At 34.3% G+C, this 15,089-nt stretch overlaps 1 protein-coding gene and 1 long non-coding RNA gene across 4 annotated transcripts in view; one reads left to right on the top strand and one right to left on the bottom strand.

The window, feature by feature from the left end:
- COPS2 (COP9 signalosome subunit 2) overlaps positions 1–12,441 on the top strand; it is a 25,753-nt gene extending 13,312 nt beyond the window's left edge. For 2 of the 3 annotated variants that reach the window (XM_056500203.1, XM_056500201.1), the window contains exons 2-13: positions 154–267; positions 1,319–1,396; positions 1,816–1,941; positions 3,223–3,333; positions 3,447–3,524; positions 4,371–4,545; positions 5,529–5,707; positions 5,842–5,894; positions 7,923–8,020; positions 9,735–9,817; positions 10,883–10,941; positions 11,686–12,441. In XM_056500203.1, the coding sequence (XP_056356178.1) occupies positions 1,373–1,396; positions 1,816–1,941; positions 3,223–3,333; positions 3,447–3,524; positions 4,371–4,545; positions 5,529–5,707; positions 5,842–5,894; positions 7,923–8,020; positions 9,735–9,817; positions 10,883–10,941; positions 11,686–11,830 (1,131 nt within the window). In that variant the 5' untranslated portion in view covers positions 154–267; positions 1,319–1,372 and the 3' untranslated portion in view covers positions 11,831–12,441. The remainder of the gene's footprint in view (positions 1–153; positions 268–1,318; positions 1,397–1,815; positions 1,942–3,222; positions 3,334–3,446; positions 3,525–4,370; positions 4,546–5,528; positions 5,708–5,841; positions 5,895–7,922; positions 8,021–9,734; positions 9,818–10,882; positions 10,942–11,685) is intronic. The other variant, XM_056500202.1, reaches the window with a different exon arrangement.
- Positions 12,267–15,089, bottom strand: LOC130257547 (uncharacterized). Its single transcript, XR_008841343.1, has 2 exons — positions 13,528–15,089; positions 12,267–13,485 (listed from the first exon to the last, which is right to left on the bottom strand). It is a non-coding gene; the product is annotated as an uncharacterized LOC130257547 (long non-coding RNA).

The following is a 15,089-nucleotide window of genomic DNA, read 5'->3' as shown; positions in this document are numbered from 1 at the left end:
TGTTATGTGCTCTAAAACCAAGCCTGCCTGTTAATACAGAAGCATTCCATGCCAGTTGGAGTAGTATGTCTTACTATTTACTATTTCAGCAGGTTGTTAGATGTTCTGAACCTTTTTTTTTTTCTCTGATTTTTTTTTTTCTTTAAATTGTAGGAATATTCTGAGGACAGCAATTCTGAACCAAATGTGGATCTGGAAAATCAATACTACAATTCCAAAGCTTTGAAGGAAGATGACCCCAAAGCAGCATTAAGCAGTTTTCAGAAGGTTTTCTGTCTTTATATTCTATCTCTTCTTTTTATATTAATTCACATTTTAAAATATTTGATGCCGTTTGAGTTATTTTCTGAAATTTTAAGAGCAGGATTTATCTTTTAAATTACTAATGTGCTAAATTTATTATTGACTGTCTTAGACTCCTGGCTGACTGCCTTTCAGGATCATTCTTAGGGATAATAAATAGAACGTGGTATCGTCTTATCACAGATCTGACTTTTTAATCTTCAGGATTTACTAAGTTTATTAAACAGTTCTAAATGTGTTTTCATGCATCAGCAATAGAAACCATATCCATTTGGGTTTTTTTAATGAAATTGTATTTTCTCCAGTGTCTTATGTGACATATTTGCTTTACTATCTGATTCCGAAGCTTTAAAATATAAATACTAAGAGACACAGTTTCTTTTCTTCATCTCGGTTTTAAATTTTGATATTTGCACACTGCTATAAGAAAGCAATATATTAGATGCAAAATTTTTAAAGAAAATACAGATTTTTACGTCTTTTGGCGCATTTATGTTATACAACAAAATTATATATGTGACTTCTAAAAAAAAAAACTTTCTAAAGTTTTTACTTACAAAACATTTCCTTAACTGTGTTACATTAAAACCTGGAAGTGTTTCTCCTTTGTGAAGGAGCTGTAGTAGTTCAGAAGAGCTTTTTAGCTTAATTTAGTTAAAATTTAGTTGTCTCAGTTTTGCAGAAGGTGTTACAACTATTTTTGCATATGTGTTTATGGAGTAGCGTTAAAATTTAGTGTTTGGCATTCAAGTGTTTGCTGTTAGACAAAAAAAAACAACAACAAAAATCATGTTCACACCCCCTACGTCAGCTAAGTTGTGAAAACTGATGAGATACGCTCTTGCTTTTTCAATAATACCAGGAAAGAATAAAATGGATCAGAGGGCAGAGTCAAACATTACTTTGTAAGGAACAAAGTGGGGGAGAAGGGAATGTATGGGATATGTGTATTTTAAAAAATTTAAGTTTGAACAAAGCTTTTATAACTATTGTTTTAAAAATTCTTCTTTTTCAGGTTTTGGAGCTCGAAGGCGAAAAGGGAGAATGGGGATTCAAAGCTCTGAAACAGATGATTAAAATAAACTTTAAATTGGTAGGAATTACAGCTATCACTTGGAAGTAAATGGCATAAATATGTACTTGATCCAGAGATCTTAAGTTATTATTCTAATTTATGGCTATGACAACTAAATCTACCAGAACTTGTCTTTCACAGCCTTTGGCTGCTACAGATATGGCAGGGAAATGATGTGGTGTTTGCAGGTCAGAGGTAAAATGGATGCAAAAGAGCTTTTGTACTCAGCTGGTACTCCAGGGAAGTATAAGGCTCAGTCCTTGCTGTGCTTGTTTCTCTGTGTGTACTTCACCAGGACAAAACAGTGAAAATTGATATGCTATGTATGCAACCATTCCAAAGAGTTGTATGGACAACTGTTTTCTTCATTGAGATAAATATTTAAATATTTAAATAATTAAAACAAAAATTATAATGTGATTTTGTTTTTCTTTTAGACTAACTTCCCTGAAATGATGAATAGGTATAAACAGCTATTGACCTACATACGGAGTGCAGTTACAAGGAATTACTCTGAAAAATCCATCAATTCCATTCTTGATTATATCTCTACTTCCAAGCAGGTTGGAACATCAATTCTGTCATCTTCATAGTTTTCAGTTTTGAATTCTTACTTGTGGATGGTTTTTGTGTTTGGGTTTTTTGATCTTAATAGAGGATTTTTGAGTATTCATTTGCTGTCATATGTAAAAATATATTTCCCACATGTAGTGGATTCTGTTAACACAGATGAATCTTCATAAACTTGTCCTTTTTTGGCCATATTTACCTATAATAATAAGTAAGAACTTGTTTTTAGCATAGGTACACAATGTAAGTGCCCTCTCAAATATAATTTTTAATTAAACGATTTTTTTTTTTTTAATTCTGGGGGAGAGGGGAATCTTTGCAGTAAAGTATTGGTGTGAAATACAGCCTGTGCAAGTGAGGTGCATGTCCATAGATACACAGCCCAGCTCCTTTTGTTTTGTGGTGTTGTAGGAGCTTGACAGAGAGTAGGAAGCTCCCCTCAGTTACTACCTGGAAGTAGCACCTTCATAAGGAGGATCATTGGTGTTTAATGCTGAGTCCTTGGTCCTTATCACAATCCCTCCTGTCCTGCCACTCTTGGAAGTGGAAGTTGAATGCTGGGTTGCTCTTAAGGTCTGAAGGGTTGTCTTAGACTGTCCCTTCTTGGCAAGGGTAAAGTCTCTAGTTTGTAGTTGAGCCAGACCTGGAGGGACAGTCTGGAAATCTGAACTTGATGTGTAGTCACAGATTTATTACCCCCAAAGGAACAGTGGCCATGAACAATACTAATGCATTCTTTGTAGAACCATTGTAAAAGGCAACACTCAGCATTTTGATTTCAATTTCTGTTGTTGTATTTTTGGGTTTTGTGCAAAGAAACAGTTTGATGCACTCAAGAGCTTTCTTCAACTCAGCACTGCTAGTCCAGAAGCAAGAAGGCATATTTTCCTTTGACCATTTTCCTCTCTTTGTAAAGCATATTTTCTTTTTGATATGTAAATTATTTTTATTCTTTTGAGTGGGAACAATATTACCTGTGTTTGTTACACAACATCAGAGTTCTGTTCCTTGGTTATATAAGATGGGTTTTATAAGATGGCTTTCATTTATCACAGATGAGTACAAATCTTAAAATGTGAATACTTTTAAATTATATCTGTTTCATCTAAGAAAGGAGTGTAGTTAGTTTGGTTACTTTAGAAGCTGTTTGCAGTTTAAATGCAAACATTAACTAAGATGCAGATATTTTTCTTATTTTGAAGTTCAAGCATGCACTTTTAGTTTGTTCAGATTGACTTTATTAACAGGTACAAATTTGCTGTTTACAATTATAGAATTCTGATTTTTTATGTCAGATGGATTTGCTTCAGGAATTCTATGAAACAACACTTGAAGCTCTGAAAGATGCTAAGAATGATAGATTGTGGTTTAAGACAAACACAAAGGTAAAATACATAACTTCCTATTTTTTGCTTTTCGACACCTTCAGCTAATTCTTATAAATTATAATTGTGACATTTTAATAGACCTCAGTACTTTAACTTTCTTCTCATTACAGCTTGGCAAATTATATTTAGAACGAGAAGAATATGGAAAGTTACAAAAGATTTTGCGCCAGTTGCATCAGTCATGCCAGGTACCTTTATATTCTAAATCACTGTGGCTTAGTAAACAACATTGATGCATTGATTTTTTTTTTTTTAATACATCTGTTGTTGGCCTTTGAAGCATTTTGCTGAGCTTTAGTACAGAGGGAAGAAATACTGTGCCTGATTTTATTTGTTACCTGCTTGATAACACAAACAAAAAATGCTAAGTGCTTTATTCCTTCCTTAAAGATGATTTTTAAAAAATTATTCATGACTGCTGATTGAGTTTCTCTTCAGATGCAAGGTTGAGAAACACATATCAACAATCTGTAATGCATAGACATGTATTTTAAAATACAGCAAAGATTCCAAGTGAGTGAGCTTTATTAAAAACTGAAAGTACAGTTGTTACTTTCCCATCTGGAAGGGGAAAAATTAAATTACCCATACAGTCTGCTGTGCTTGTTTGTGGCACTTTACCTCCTTCAGTATGGAAATAGGTTTCAAATATCTGGGAAATGGTTCTATTAAAGGCAGCAGAAGAGTCATATGTGTTACCTTTATATATATGCATTTGTGTCAGTCATTGTATTTATATACTAGGAGTGTGGCTTAAGGAAAGTGGAAAATAATTAAGGGTAAAGTTTCAAGAAAAACATTTAATTAAAAATATTGATGTTTTAAATAAAGGGCTTCAAAATGTAGTCTGTGCTAAGTTCTTCGAGTACTATGCTTGTTGTTAGTAGTTACATCAGAATTTCAGAGTTTCAGGAATATTCTTGTTTTTGACAGGAAATTACTGAGAGTATTTGGTTATCAGTATTTTACTAGTATAAAACTGAAATTGCTGTTCTCTTAAAATTTCACAGTATTTATTACTTAATCTGTCCTAGACTGATGATGGGGAAGATGATCTAAAAAAAGGTACTCAACTATTGGAAATCTATGCTTTGGAAATTCAAATGTATACAGCACAGAAAAATAACAAAAAACTTAAAGCACTATATGAACAGTCATTGCACATCAAGTCAGCCATTCCTCATCCACTGATCATGGGAGTTATCAGAGGCAAGTTCATCTTGAATTTTTCATTTGTCTTCTGTTTCAGAGATTTGTTCCATGAAAATCTGATAACCAGTGTTTTTTTCAGTTCCAGCTATAAAGACAGAGGCTTCTGTAGAGTCAGTCTCATCATTTTCTTCTTGCAGTACTTCAGCTCTGGAGTTTGGTGCCCAAGTACCAGAGGCATTGGTCAGAAGGGCAGGACAGTTAGCTAAATAACTGTTAGGAGAGAAGCAATAGAAAGAGGAAGACTTGCTGTTTGACACCATGGCAGGCAGCAAAAGTTGAATGCAAAAGCATCTGCAGGGGATAAAAACAAAGGCTTGACAGGACTGCTAGCAGCAGGGACTGCTGTTCCTGCAAGCCCTTTTATAAATCTTTGTTTTACCTCGCTAAAACTCAGCAGGAACCAAAGGACCTTAAGATGTGCTTGAAAATATTATTTATAATCTGCATTAATGAATTGTAGTGGAAACAAGCCACATGTCTTGGAAAAACCCCAAACTTTCTTCAGAATGCTGTTATGCCTTCCTTCTTTCCCTGGTAGACAGCAGCAGTGGGTGCTTCAGAAATAAAAGGATATAGAAAGTATTTCTCATTTTTTTTTCTGTGTAGTTTTGCTCAGCAGATAGGGAAGATTCCATAAATATTACAAAGTCTGTTGCCACTGAAATGGAGAGAAATTCTATCTCAGTTTTTGCAGTATTATAACATAATGGTGATGTAATTATTGGCTATGAGGATTAGTGTTCTTTAAGTTTTATGGTGTGGGTTGGGTTTTGTTTTTTCATCTTTGGAAAGGGTTTATTCAAATGGCAGTGCTGTATGTTAAGGCCCTAATGCTTTTTTTTTCCTGGTGATTTCAGAGAACCAAATGACTTCTGAAAATGTTTCAGTAATCTATTTAGAAATAGCATGGAACTTGAGTACAATTATTGTAGTCAGCAACAAGCACACAGTGTTCCTTTTTATCTGTGTTTCCTTTTCAGAATGTGGAGGCAAAATGCACTTAAGAGAAGGAGAGTTTGAAAAGGCACATACTGATTTTTTTGAAGCATTCAAGAATTATGATGAATCAGGGAGCCCCAGAAGAACCACTTGCTTAAAATATTTGGTCTTAGCAAACATGCTCATGAAGTCTGGAATAAATCCATTTGATTCTCAGGAGGTATTTTTTTCTTTTTCCTTCACACTCATCCCCCCCACATCTCCTCAACCTTTTCTGAATATAAAGAGAAATTATCCAAAGGATGGAAATGGAAAAAAATTAATTTTGAATTTTATGCTTCCTTTTCTGTGTAGGCTAAACCATACAAAAATGATCCAGAGATTCTAGCAATGACGAATTTAGTAAGGTAAGATTTTAATTTTTCTGGAGAACAAAAAGATAAAAAGAAAAAAGATATGTTGTCCAAACCTGAAAGGAAATATTTTTAGAAATGGCTTTCTTTTCTCTGCACAATTAACATAGTAACTCATAAATATTGGGCAAATATTTGAGGACTGTTTTTCTTTAGAAACTTACTTTGAGAGACCATAGCATAGATGCCATATTATGTGGGGATACAGAAACTGTGCTTTTGTCACTTTATGTTGTGACAAAACCTCATTTCTTCTCTTAAATTAAGTTGTCCCATCTTGTACTATAACTGGTCTGTTTAGTCTCTGGCTGATTATATAAGAGAAATTGAGTTGAGTGACATCCCATACCAAAGCCAGTAGAATAATTTGCTGCATGGATACATTATGATTCCCTAAGTTAGGAATATGAAAGTTAACTCTCAGTGATCTCCTGTATCCTTCAGACATGTGAAAATGAAAAGAAAGCCCCATTGCCTCTTAGAGGCATCTGTGAGAGCTTCTAGTGTGTGAAGGTCATAAGGTCAATGAACTGAGGCAGGTTTTGTACACTGGGTTTTGAAGCTCACCTCCTGTATCCTCTCTGGTCTGCCTCTGCTCCTTTTCCCATTTTTTCCCTACATAAGAAGTAATGTCTACTCACGTTTTGAAACAGCTGATCCTGTGTTGGAACAAAGTGCTCTGATATTGCTGTTGTGCTTTATCATTGCATACATACAAATTGTTTCTGAAAGTGAGGATATCCATCCATTATTGACATGGTGATTGAATAAATTCTTTGGCCGTTTATTAAGGGACTGTTTCCAGTAATTCATTCCACTTGAGATGTGTTTTTTTTCTAATTCACTTCATAGTTTCATGTGAATTTGAGGCAGAAGGAACTCCAGATGGCCTTACCAGTCTGATTTTATTCATATTTCTATCGTTTATCTTGACATTCGAGTATAACTCCTTCTTTAAAATTAATAATGCAGTTAAAGCAGTGTTTATAAGAAATATGCAGAAGATAAAATTAATTTCAAAGATTACAATTGTGTTTTTAATCCTTCCTATACTCCACAGTGGGAACTTGCATGCTTTACATATGATAAAAAGAGACTTCTGAAATAAACAATAAAATACACTGAACTGAAATTTCTTTTCTTATGAAGTAAAATTTACTGGTTTCATGTGATACATTCTATGCCACTCACATAACTATTTATAAACTGCTCAAGTTCTACCTTAAACTTAACATGTCTATTTCTTGGCCATTTTAATAATGGATGAATCTTTTTTGACCAGTTTCAAAACAACTTTAAAATGTACAGAATATGAAGAACAAATAGATGTTGTTATTAAAATGTTTGATGTTAGTATTAAACTTGTATTTAGAAGTTGAAAGTTTTGTTTTGAAAGAATGTTTTAGCTCTTGACCTTTAAATGATGCTGTGGTGGCACCTTCTTTTTGCAATGCTCTCTCAGATGACAGGACTGACTTGTGAAAGATATATACACAAAAAAGCTATAAATAGAAAATCTAAAAAGTAATATTATGCCAGAATTACTGGTGAATAATCCTGGAAGTCTGTATTTCTTTCATCTTCCAGTATTTTTAGCATTCAGCTTAAGCTGGATATTGTAGAGACAGCAGCAGCCCTGTAGACTCATTTTAGCTCTTATTTGTTCCATAAAGTATGACTTCATGAAGCCAAAATTAATGTAATGATACTTTTTAAAACAGGGTATTTAAGAATAGCTTCTTAAAGTACAAAAGTTATGAAACTAGGGTGCACTTGTGGAACAACTAAATGCTCATACTAAACTTCAGTAAATGCTGCTAAAATTGAAACAGGAGAAAGGTAATTTCTGTTGCATTTCATCTTGAAAGACTTTTTGCTTATAAAGGTTCTGAATATAAATACTTTCCACCAGTGCTTAATATATGTTTTTTAGAAATTGTGGAACATAATCTTATGAGTCTGTTTAACTTTTAAAATTAATAATTCAGTCTCTTGATTTATTTTTTTTTTTTTTTTCTGAAGTGCCTATCAGAATAATGACATCACTGAATTTGAGAAGATTCTGAAAACAAATCACAGCAACATCATGGACGATCCCTTCATAAGGGAGCACATTGAAGGTATTTTAAAGGCTCTTATAGTCATTTTTGTTTTCACTACTTAGTAAGCTCCTTTTTTTTTTCTTCCCCCAGCCTTAGGTTATTTTTGGTTTTGGCACTAAGAGTTCCTTGTAATTACTTGTGGATGATTCCTTTACAAGTTATTTAGAAGTTGGTCAGGGCTAACTTGCATCCAGGCATGTGGTATGACTGCAAAGATATGCAGGATTGATGGAGAAAGTTCTAGAAGAGAGGATATTGTAAGATATCTATGGTAGTGTAGGACTCTTGAATATTTTGAGTGTTGTTTTTGTTCTTTCTTTTCCCATTGGAATAGTCAAATGAGAGCAGCGCTCTTCTATAAAGATGGTTTGTATCAGTCTCATCTAGTTTGATGTTTGCTAGTTTATAAAGTTAATTTACTGCTTCAGGTACAGACAAAATACATAGATAATGTAACGAAGGTTGCACTGATAAATATGTAGTAATATAATATGTAAAAAAAGATGTATACTTTTCATTTATGTCTTGTAAACAATGGTTGGAGTTATAGTATTTCTACTTAATAGAATAGGAATACATTAACACATGCCTTTCTGCTGCATTAATGTGAGAAAATAAAGTTACCTTGTCCGTTTTTCATGTATCTGAGAACTAAAGAGTCTCTTTACTTGAATCTAGTGCTCAGTAGTTTTCAAGAGTGGGTCTGACTGTGGCAGTGCAAGATCTTTTAGCTGTGTAGTTACATGAAAAAAAAGAGTTAAATCCAGAGACCTGGTTTTCTTGTACTTGTTTGTAAAAGAGAACAGGGCAAACAGCAGGGGAAACTAAATATAACCCACTACTGCTGTTCCATGTGGGCTGCTGGTGAGCTGCAAAGTCTTGGAGGGAGACTCAGTAAGATTAGAGCTGGATGCTCATGGAGGAAGGTGTGACAGAACTGGAGAGCAAGAGGAGGAAGCTGAATCAAGGCACTGAAGAGAATTTGAGTGTCACTCCTTATATGTTACTGATGTCTCACCATTTTCACTCTAGTGATACACAGTGTGTTTATGGTTATGTTTACATACCTTGCCTCGCTGTTTTAATCTCCATAGTTTATTGAGACACATAATCTGCTGTTCAGTGGTATTTTATTATATAAACAGTCCTTGTTTAAACAGGTAAAAATGGATCTAGGTTTTCTTTCTCTGTTAATTTATAATTGTAGTTTATGCTTTAATTTTATCCCAGCTGTCTTTAATAATGTAAAAATTTATAAAACAATGAGTGTTTTACATATATACATATACATATGTTTACATATATAGTTTTCTAAAACTATAAAGTTTTAAAATATTTTATTGAAGCAAAATCAGCCTCTCCATGCAGACCATTTTATATGACTTCAGTTCCTCATTGTAATTACAATATTAGGCCCTGACTTTTAACTTTAAATGTGAATAGACTCCATGAAGTTAAATGTATAGACATTTTAAGTTTCATCACCCCTTTTCACTTTCGTACAAGGCAAGCATTCTTGCTATTAATTAGGGGGCCAAATGTACCCCCCAGTTACATATTGCTTGCATCCCTGGAAAAGGATAGCCCTTGTTATTCTGCTGGGCTTCCCCACCCATTGAATTACCACCTTCAAAAATCATGGCTGTTCAGTGTATCTTTCTGTATGGAGTGGTATTGCAGCTTTACTTCAATACTGTTGTTTTTACAGTGTTTATGTTTTCTTCTCTTACAGAGCTTTTGCGAAACATCAGAACACAAGTGCTTATAAAATTAATTAAGCCTTACACAAGAATACATATTCCTTTTATTTCTAAGGTATGTGTCAGTAGAGCCTTGCATTTGCTTAAGTAAATTATTAACTGTGAATAAAAGCTTTTAAATAAATACAGCACTTCCAGAAATAGAACATCTAAAATACACTCTAAACCATAAAGTTCTAATGATGCACTGCTGGCAGCTTTGCAGTGCAAAAATGTAAATTTCAAGTGTCATTCAACTGCTTTTTGTAATATGTACTATGATACATTTCTAAAATACTCAACCACCATATTCTATTTGGTGTAGAAAATCACATTTCTTAAGAAAAGTATAAAAAATGAAATTTGTGTAATAAAAAATGTATAAATTTTATGGACGTAAAAATTAAAATTTTATTCCCTTTTGTTGTATCTTCACATATTGTGTTGTATGAGTTACAGAACTGTGGTAGAACAAGCCAAGTATTACCACAGAATCACTGATTTCACTGCCTAATCTGCAAAGAATAAAATAAAAACCCATTGGTAATATATGACTATTTCCATCTCCTGTGGGTCTGTGATTTTGCCTGCAAAAATTTACAGCATTACAAAATATGTCATGAAATATTAGGGATGCCTGTTTTTTAAGCTTAAATTCTCTTTAGAACTCAGTATGCTTTTTTTAAAGCTAAACTTAACACTTGTAGAACTTGCTTGAGCAAGAAGATGCAATTACGTCTGTAAATGGTTTTTGAGTGAGATCCATTCTTTTCTGATAATTATTGTCTTATTTTATTTCCTGGGGTTTTGTGGTTTTGGTTTATTTTGTTGTTGTTTGGTTTAGGATATTTTTTATCGTTTTTTTTGTTTTTCAGTAAGTCAGTAAAGGAACTTATTTCTGGAGCTTTAAAATTTGCTTTTGCCTCTTCATCTTTTTCTGAGAGGTTACTGGTCTCTTGATTCTTGGCCATGTGGATCACATTGAGTGGAGGTCTTTTGCTTAATAGATCATTATTGAACTGATAGTTATGAACAGCAAGAAAGAGAGGTCAAACCAAATTCTGTATATGAAAATAAAGATTGGAGGGTTTTAACGTTGCAGAATGTAACAGCAGCATAATGAGTTTTCTTTTTGTTTCAGGAGTTAAACATAGATGTAGCTGATGTGGAAAGCTTGCTTGTGCAGTGCATATTGGATAAGTATGTACCTGATTCTTGATTATTGATCTTTGATTACTATTAAATCATCCAACTAAAGAAATAGCAACAAAACAATATTTTGGGGCATTGTGATAATACTGGTTGATTCTAGAAGTGAAAGGTAATGGTGCTTTGGATTTGCTTGGTTTCTGAGCAATAAAGTTTGAAAGATGGGAGCCAAGAAAATTACACAGGGAGATTGAGTGGCATCTTTTTACTTCAATTCTTAATTAAGTAATAAATTCCCTGAATTATTATGAAATTATGGAAGTTTTCTTAGTAATTGCTGCTTACACCCATATATATTTTTGTGTGCATTGTTCTCTTAACTAGAAAAATTTAACTACAATTTGTAAAACCTATTTTTCTGGAGGATACCTTGTTATAACTACTACAAAAATATAATCCATACATGGCCTTGTATTGTTTGACTTCACATAAATCTCCATTTTTCATGATGCTTTGACTTTCAAGAACTGTTTATGTCATATTGCTTCAGACTTTGTGTGGGGTCATAGTCAAGCAGATAAAATATGCATTGCCCAGCAAATTAGTTCATTTGATTTCCAGTCATGATGACAGCTTAATAGGTGGTACTTCCCATGACAGTAATTATAAAAGTGCTGAATTCTGAAATGGACTGTGCCTCTCTTGTATAAGACTTCTTATTTTACCTCTGATTTATTGTTAGCTCCTATTTCCATGTCCATTAGCGATTCATAGTTTTTATTTATTTACTTCTAGCACTATACATGGCCGAATTGATCAAGTCAACCAGCTGCTAGAACTGGATCATCAGAAGAGAGGTGGTGCACGTTATACTGCGTTAGATAAATGGACCAACCAACTAAATTCTCTCAACCAGGCTGTAGTCAGCAAGCTGGCCTAACAGAAACCAAGCTTCTACAAACGTACTTAAGGCAACAGTGCAGTGATGTAAACCTTAAAAGAACTGGGAATGGCAAAACTACTGTCGGTTGGTGTGCCCTGAAATTATTGGAGTTATGGCAGAAGTGCTTTTTTGATCAGCTGGTTTGTGTTTTGCTGCTGCATTTATCCCAAGAAAAAAACAGCTTTAATCTCCAGAAGAAAACCAAAATGCCACGGGATTTATGCTGTATTGACATCTTGCCCTACACACACACCATCCTAGTAATTTGTCAAGGGGCAATTAATGACCAGAGAGAAGATTTTTGTCATGATTTTAAATACACTGACACGTTACTGTTGGTTAAATTTAAAAATGTTTTACCTGCAGAAATTCTCTCACAGAAATAACCTGCAATAACTTGAAATGCATACCCTTTTGAACACTTCCTTTTCTCATGTATAAATTGAAATGTTTGCTGCATTTTGCAAAATGTCAATTCTCCAAAAATGTGTCCATATATTTCTGTACCTGCAGTGTAGTAAAGGTTTAGAAGAAACCCCATAATTATAGTGGCATACTGTCACTTAGGTTTCAAGCAGCAAAATAAACAGTGCAGTTCAGAAATTGTACAGTTTGTTTCTTGATGTGCTTTCAATATACTTGAATTTTACTTGTGTTATTTTTAAAAGAAAGTAGGTATTACTTGATCTCACCACATTTGTGAAGGACAATATGGAGATTCTAAGTCTGAACACCTCGGTATGTGTGCTGTTGATTTTCTTTTTTTTTTTTCTCCCCTTGAAATAGTGAAACATAAATACTAAAGAGCTGACTTTTAGCAGTCTTGCTAACTAACTTTTACTTCAAAATGCCAAACTATTATCAGTTTAGTTATGTTGGTGGGTATTTGGCATCACTCAGGGATATGCTTGGTTTTTATTTTGCTACTTCCAAGAATAGAGGTTTTCCAAACAGCTCCGTGGGAATAGAGGTGCAGACCCTGATTGTTCTCTCTCTTTGCCTTCTCTGTGATCTTTCTGAGCAGATTCAGTGTATACAAAATATGGAGTGGGGACCAAGTACAGTGGCCTTGCTGGTAATGGAATCTGTTCTGTCCCAAATGTTTGAATGTATTGCAGTCCCTTCAGAGCTGCTGTTCCCTACCACAGTATAGCCACATGCCTTTTGTGTACTAAGATTTTGGTATCATCAGATAATTTTTAAATAAATACAGTGTTGGCCACAGCAAATTTTATTCTTGTAACAGATTGGAGCTGACAGAAAAATTCTCTTGCAGGTCTCAGAAATGTAGTAAAAAGGGTCAAATTTTCCATAAATGCAAATATTCCAGTATAAAGCTGAGAGTAGAATGGGATGGTACACAAGCAGTGCCACACACAGACATTGTAATAGCAGAAGGAAAAATCTGTATGTATAGTAATTAACAACACCTCAAAAATAATGAAAAAGCCTAATAAATTACTAATGTCCATCACATACATTCAAGGCAGCGTAGTAAACTCAATGTTCTAGGGCAGGATTTAAATTGGTAACAAAGTATAATTAATTAGGATAAAATTAACTTCAATCTGAGGAGTTATGTCCCTTAGAAAATCATTTTGCTCTGCAGTTGTCAAAGCAAGTGAATTTTTCCTAGTGTTTACACTATAAACCTTATATATAATAAGTATATATATATAGTATAAACTATAAACCTTAATGTGTACCATGAGTAGCATGATGTTGAATCTTGGGTGAGAATTTCTTCTTCACTCATGTATTTTTTTACCAATAGGTATTTATCCACTTACTTAAAACAATAGTAAAAGTTAAATTTTTAAGCAAAGTTTTCTTTCCTTTGTAAAATCTGTATATAACATTTGACTAAAGCACCTTGTATTTTGTTTCCTTAAAACACTGTGATGTGTAATGTAGTTTTTACTTTGAAAATTCCAGTAATAACCTGGTGATGTGAAGTTAAACTTAACAACAGTGCACAGTCATTGGGACCCTTACCTACCGATCCAGGGACTTTATTTTGGATAGCAAATCTTGCAAGGCTCTTCCTCCCACGGGGACAAGGGATTGTCACAGCTATTTGCAGGTCCTCCTTCCCATGGAGACAGGGGACAATGACAGCTATTTATTTGAGTAGATTTCCTTTCTCTGCCATTTCCCTTGCTGTGGGAAGGAACAGCTCCTCTCTTCTAAAGGAGGGGGGAAAAAGAGAATTGTCCATAAACTTACAATCACTGAAAATAAAAGTCTTTTTGACTTTGTACCTGATGTAACCTTTTCCATCCCAGCTCTGTCTGCTGAGGAGGCATTTTGGCATTTTTGGATTTTTTCCAAGAAGGAAATGGGAATACTGCAGTAAATCTTGGTACGTCCATCTAGTTCCCTTGTTTTTATCTTTTTGTTCTGAAGGACTAATTGTTGTAGGACTAGTCCAAGTAGTGAAGCACTGTCAGTCTGAACAGTGAGGGCTAGCAATGTTTCTAGACAGAAAAAGGGTCAGTATACCTCTAAGGATTGGTTGTGTGTTTTGGCATAGTTCAGTTCTCGTGTACAGTGCCTTAGCAGTGCTCTAGGCACATAAGGAAGATTTATACAGTCCCTAAGGGATTCTACCCCTTTTCTGAGTTCTCACAATTCTTAGCCTGGAAGATGATTTTCTCTGGGGAAATACTGAGGAGCTCTGTTGTCATACAACTGCAGCAGAAATCACTAATAGTTGCTACAGCCTACCTAAAGTCCCTGGTAGATGTGGTTCTGATGTTATTTCTGTCTCCTCAGGAAAAGTGAACAAGCACTTCAAGGAGGAGGGTGAATGATTTTTTTTTTTTCAAGAAACACCACTGCACTGCAGGTTGTTTGAGATGTGGTAAGCACCTCACTGCATTCTAAGTCTCAGGTACAATCATTAAATTTCTGCAATTGTTGTTAATTGTCAGACCCACACTTGTCACAACTTCTTGGGTGTTTTTATGTACCTCTTATTGCTGATGGTACAAGACAAACTGGCATTTTAGCAAGTTACCATAACACTGTTTGCAAAAGAACATTTTAATGGCTGTTGTAATGTTGTGTAAGATTACAACAGTGATTAAGCTGTGTATATATAAACCCTTCTTTTGAGTTGCTGGCAGCTTATGCATTAAAACTGAACAACAGGCAAATCTAGGAGGAGGTGGGTGCTATGTCTGCATTTAAAATTTTTATTTTTAATCAAACATACTTTGAAAAAATGTATTCTTTGTGCAGCTCAAAAGTCCTG

The sequence above is a fragment of the Oenanthe melanoleuca genome, chromosome 10, assembly GCF_029582105.1.
Source record: "Oenanthe melanoleuca isolate GR-GAL-2019-014 chromosome 10, OMel1.0, whole genome shotgun sequence".
NCBI lineage: Eukaryota > Metazoa > Chordata > Aves > Passeriformes > Muscicapidae > Oenanthe > Oenanthe melanoleuca.
Note: the sequence above shows the minus strand (reverse complement) of the source record. Positions and strands in the feature narration are given on the sequence as shown.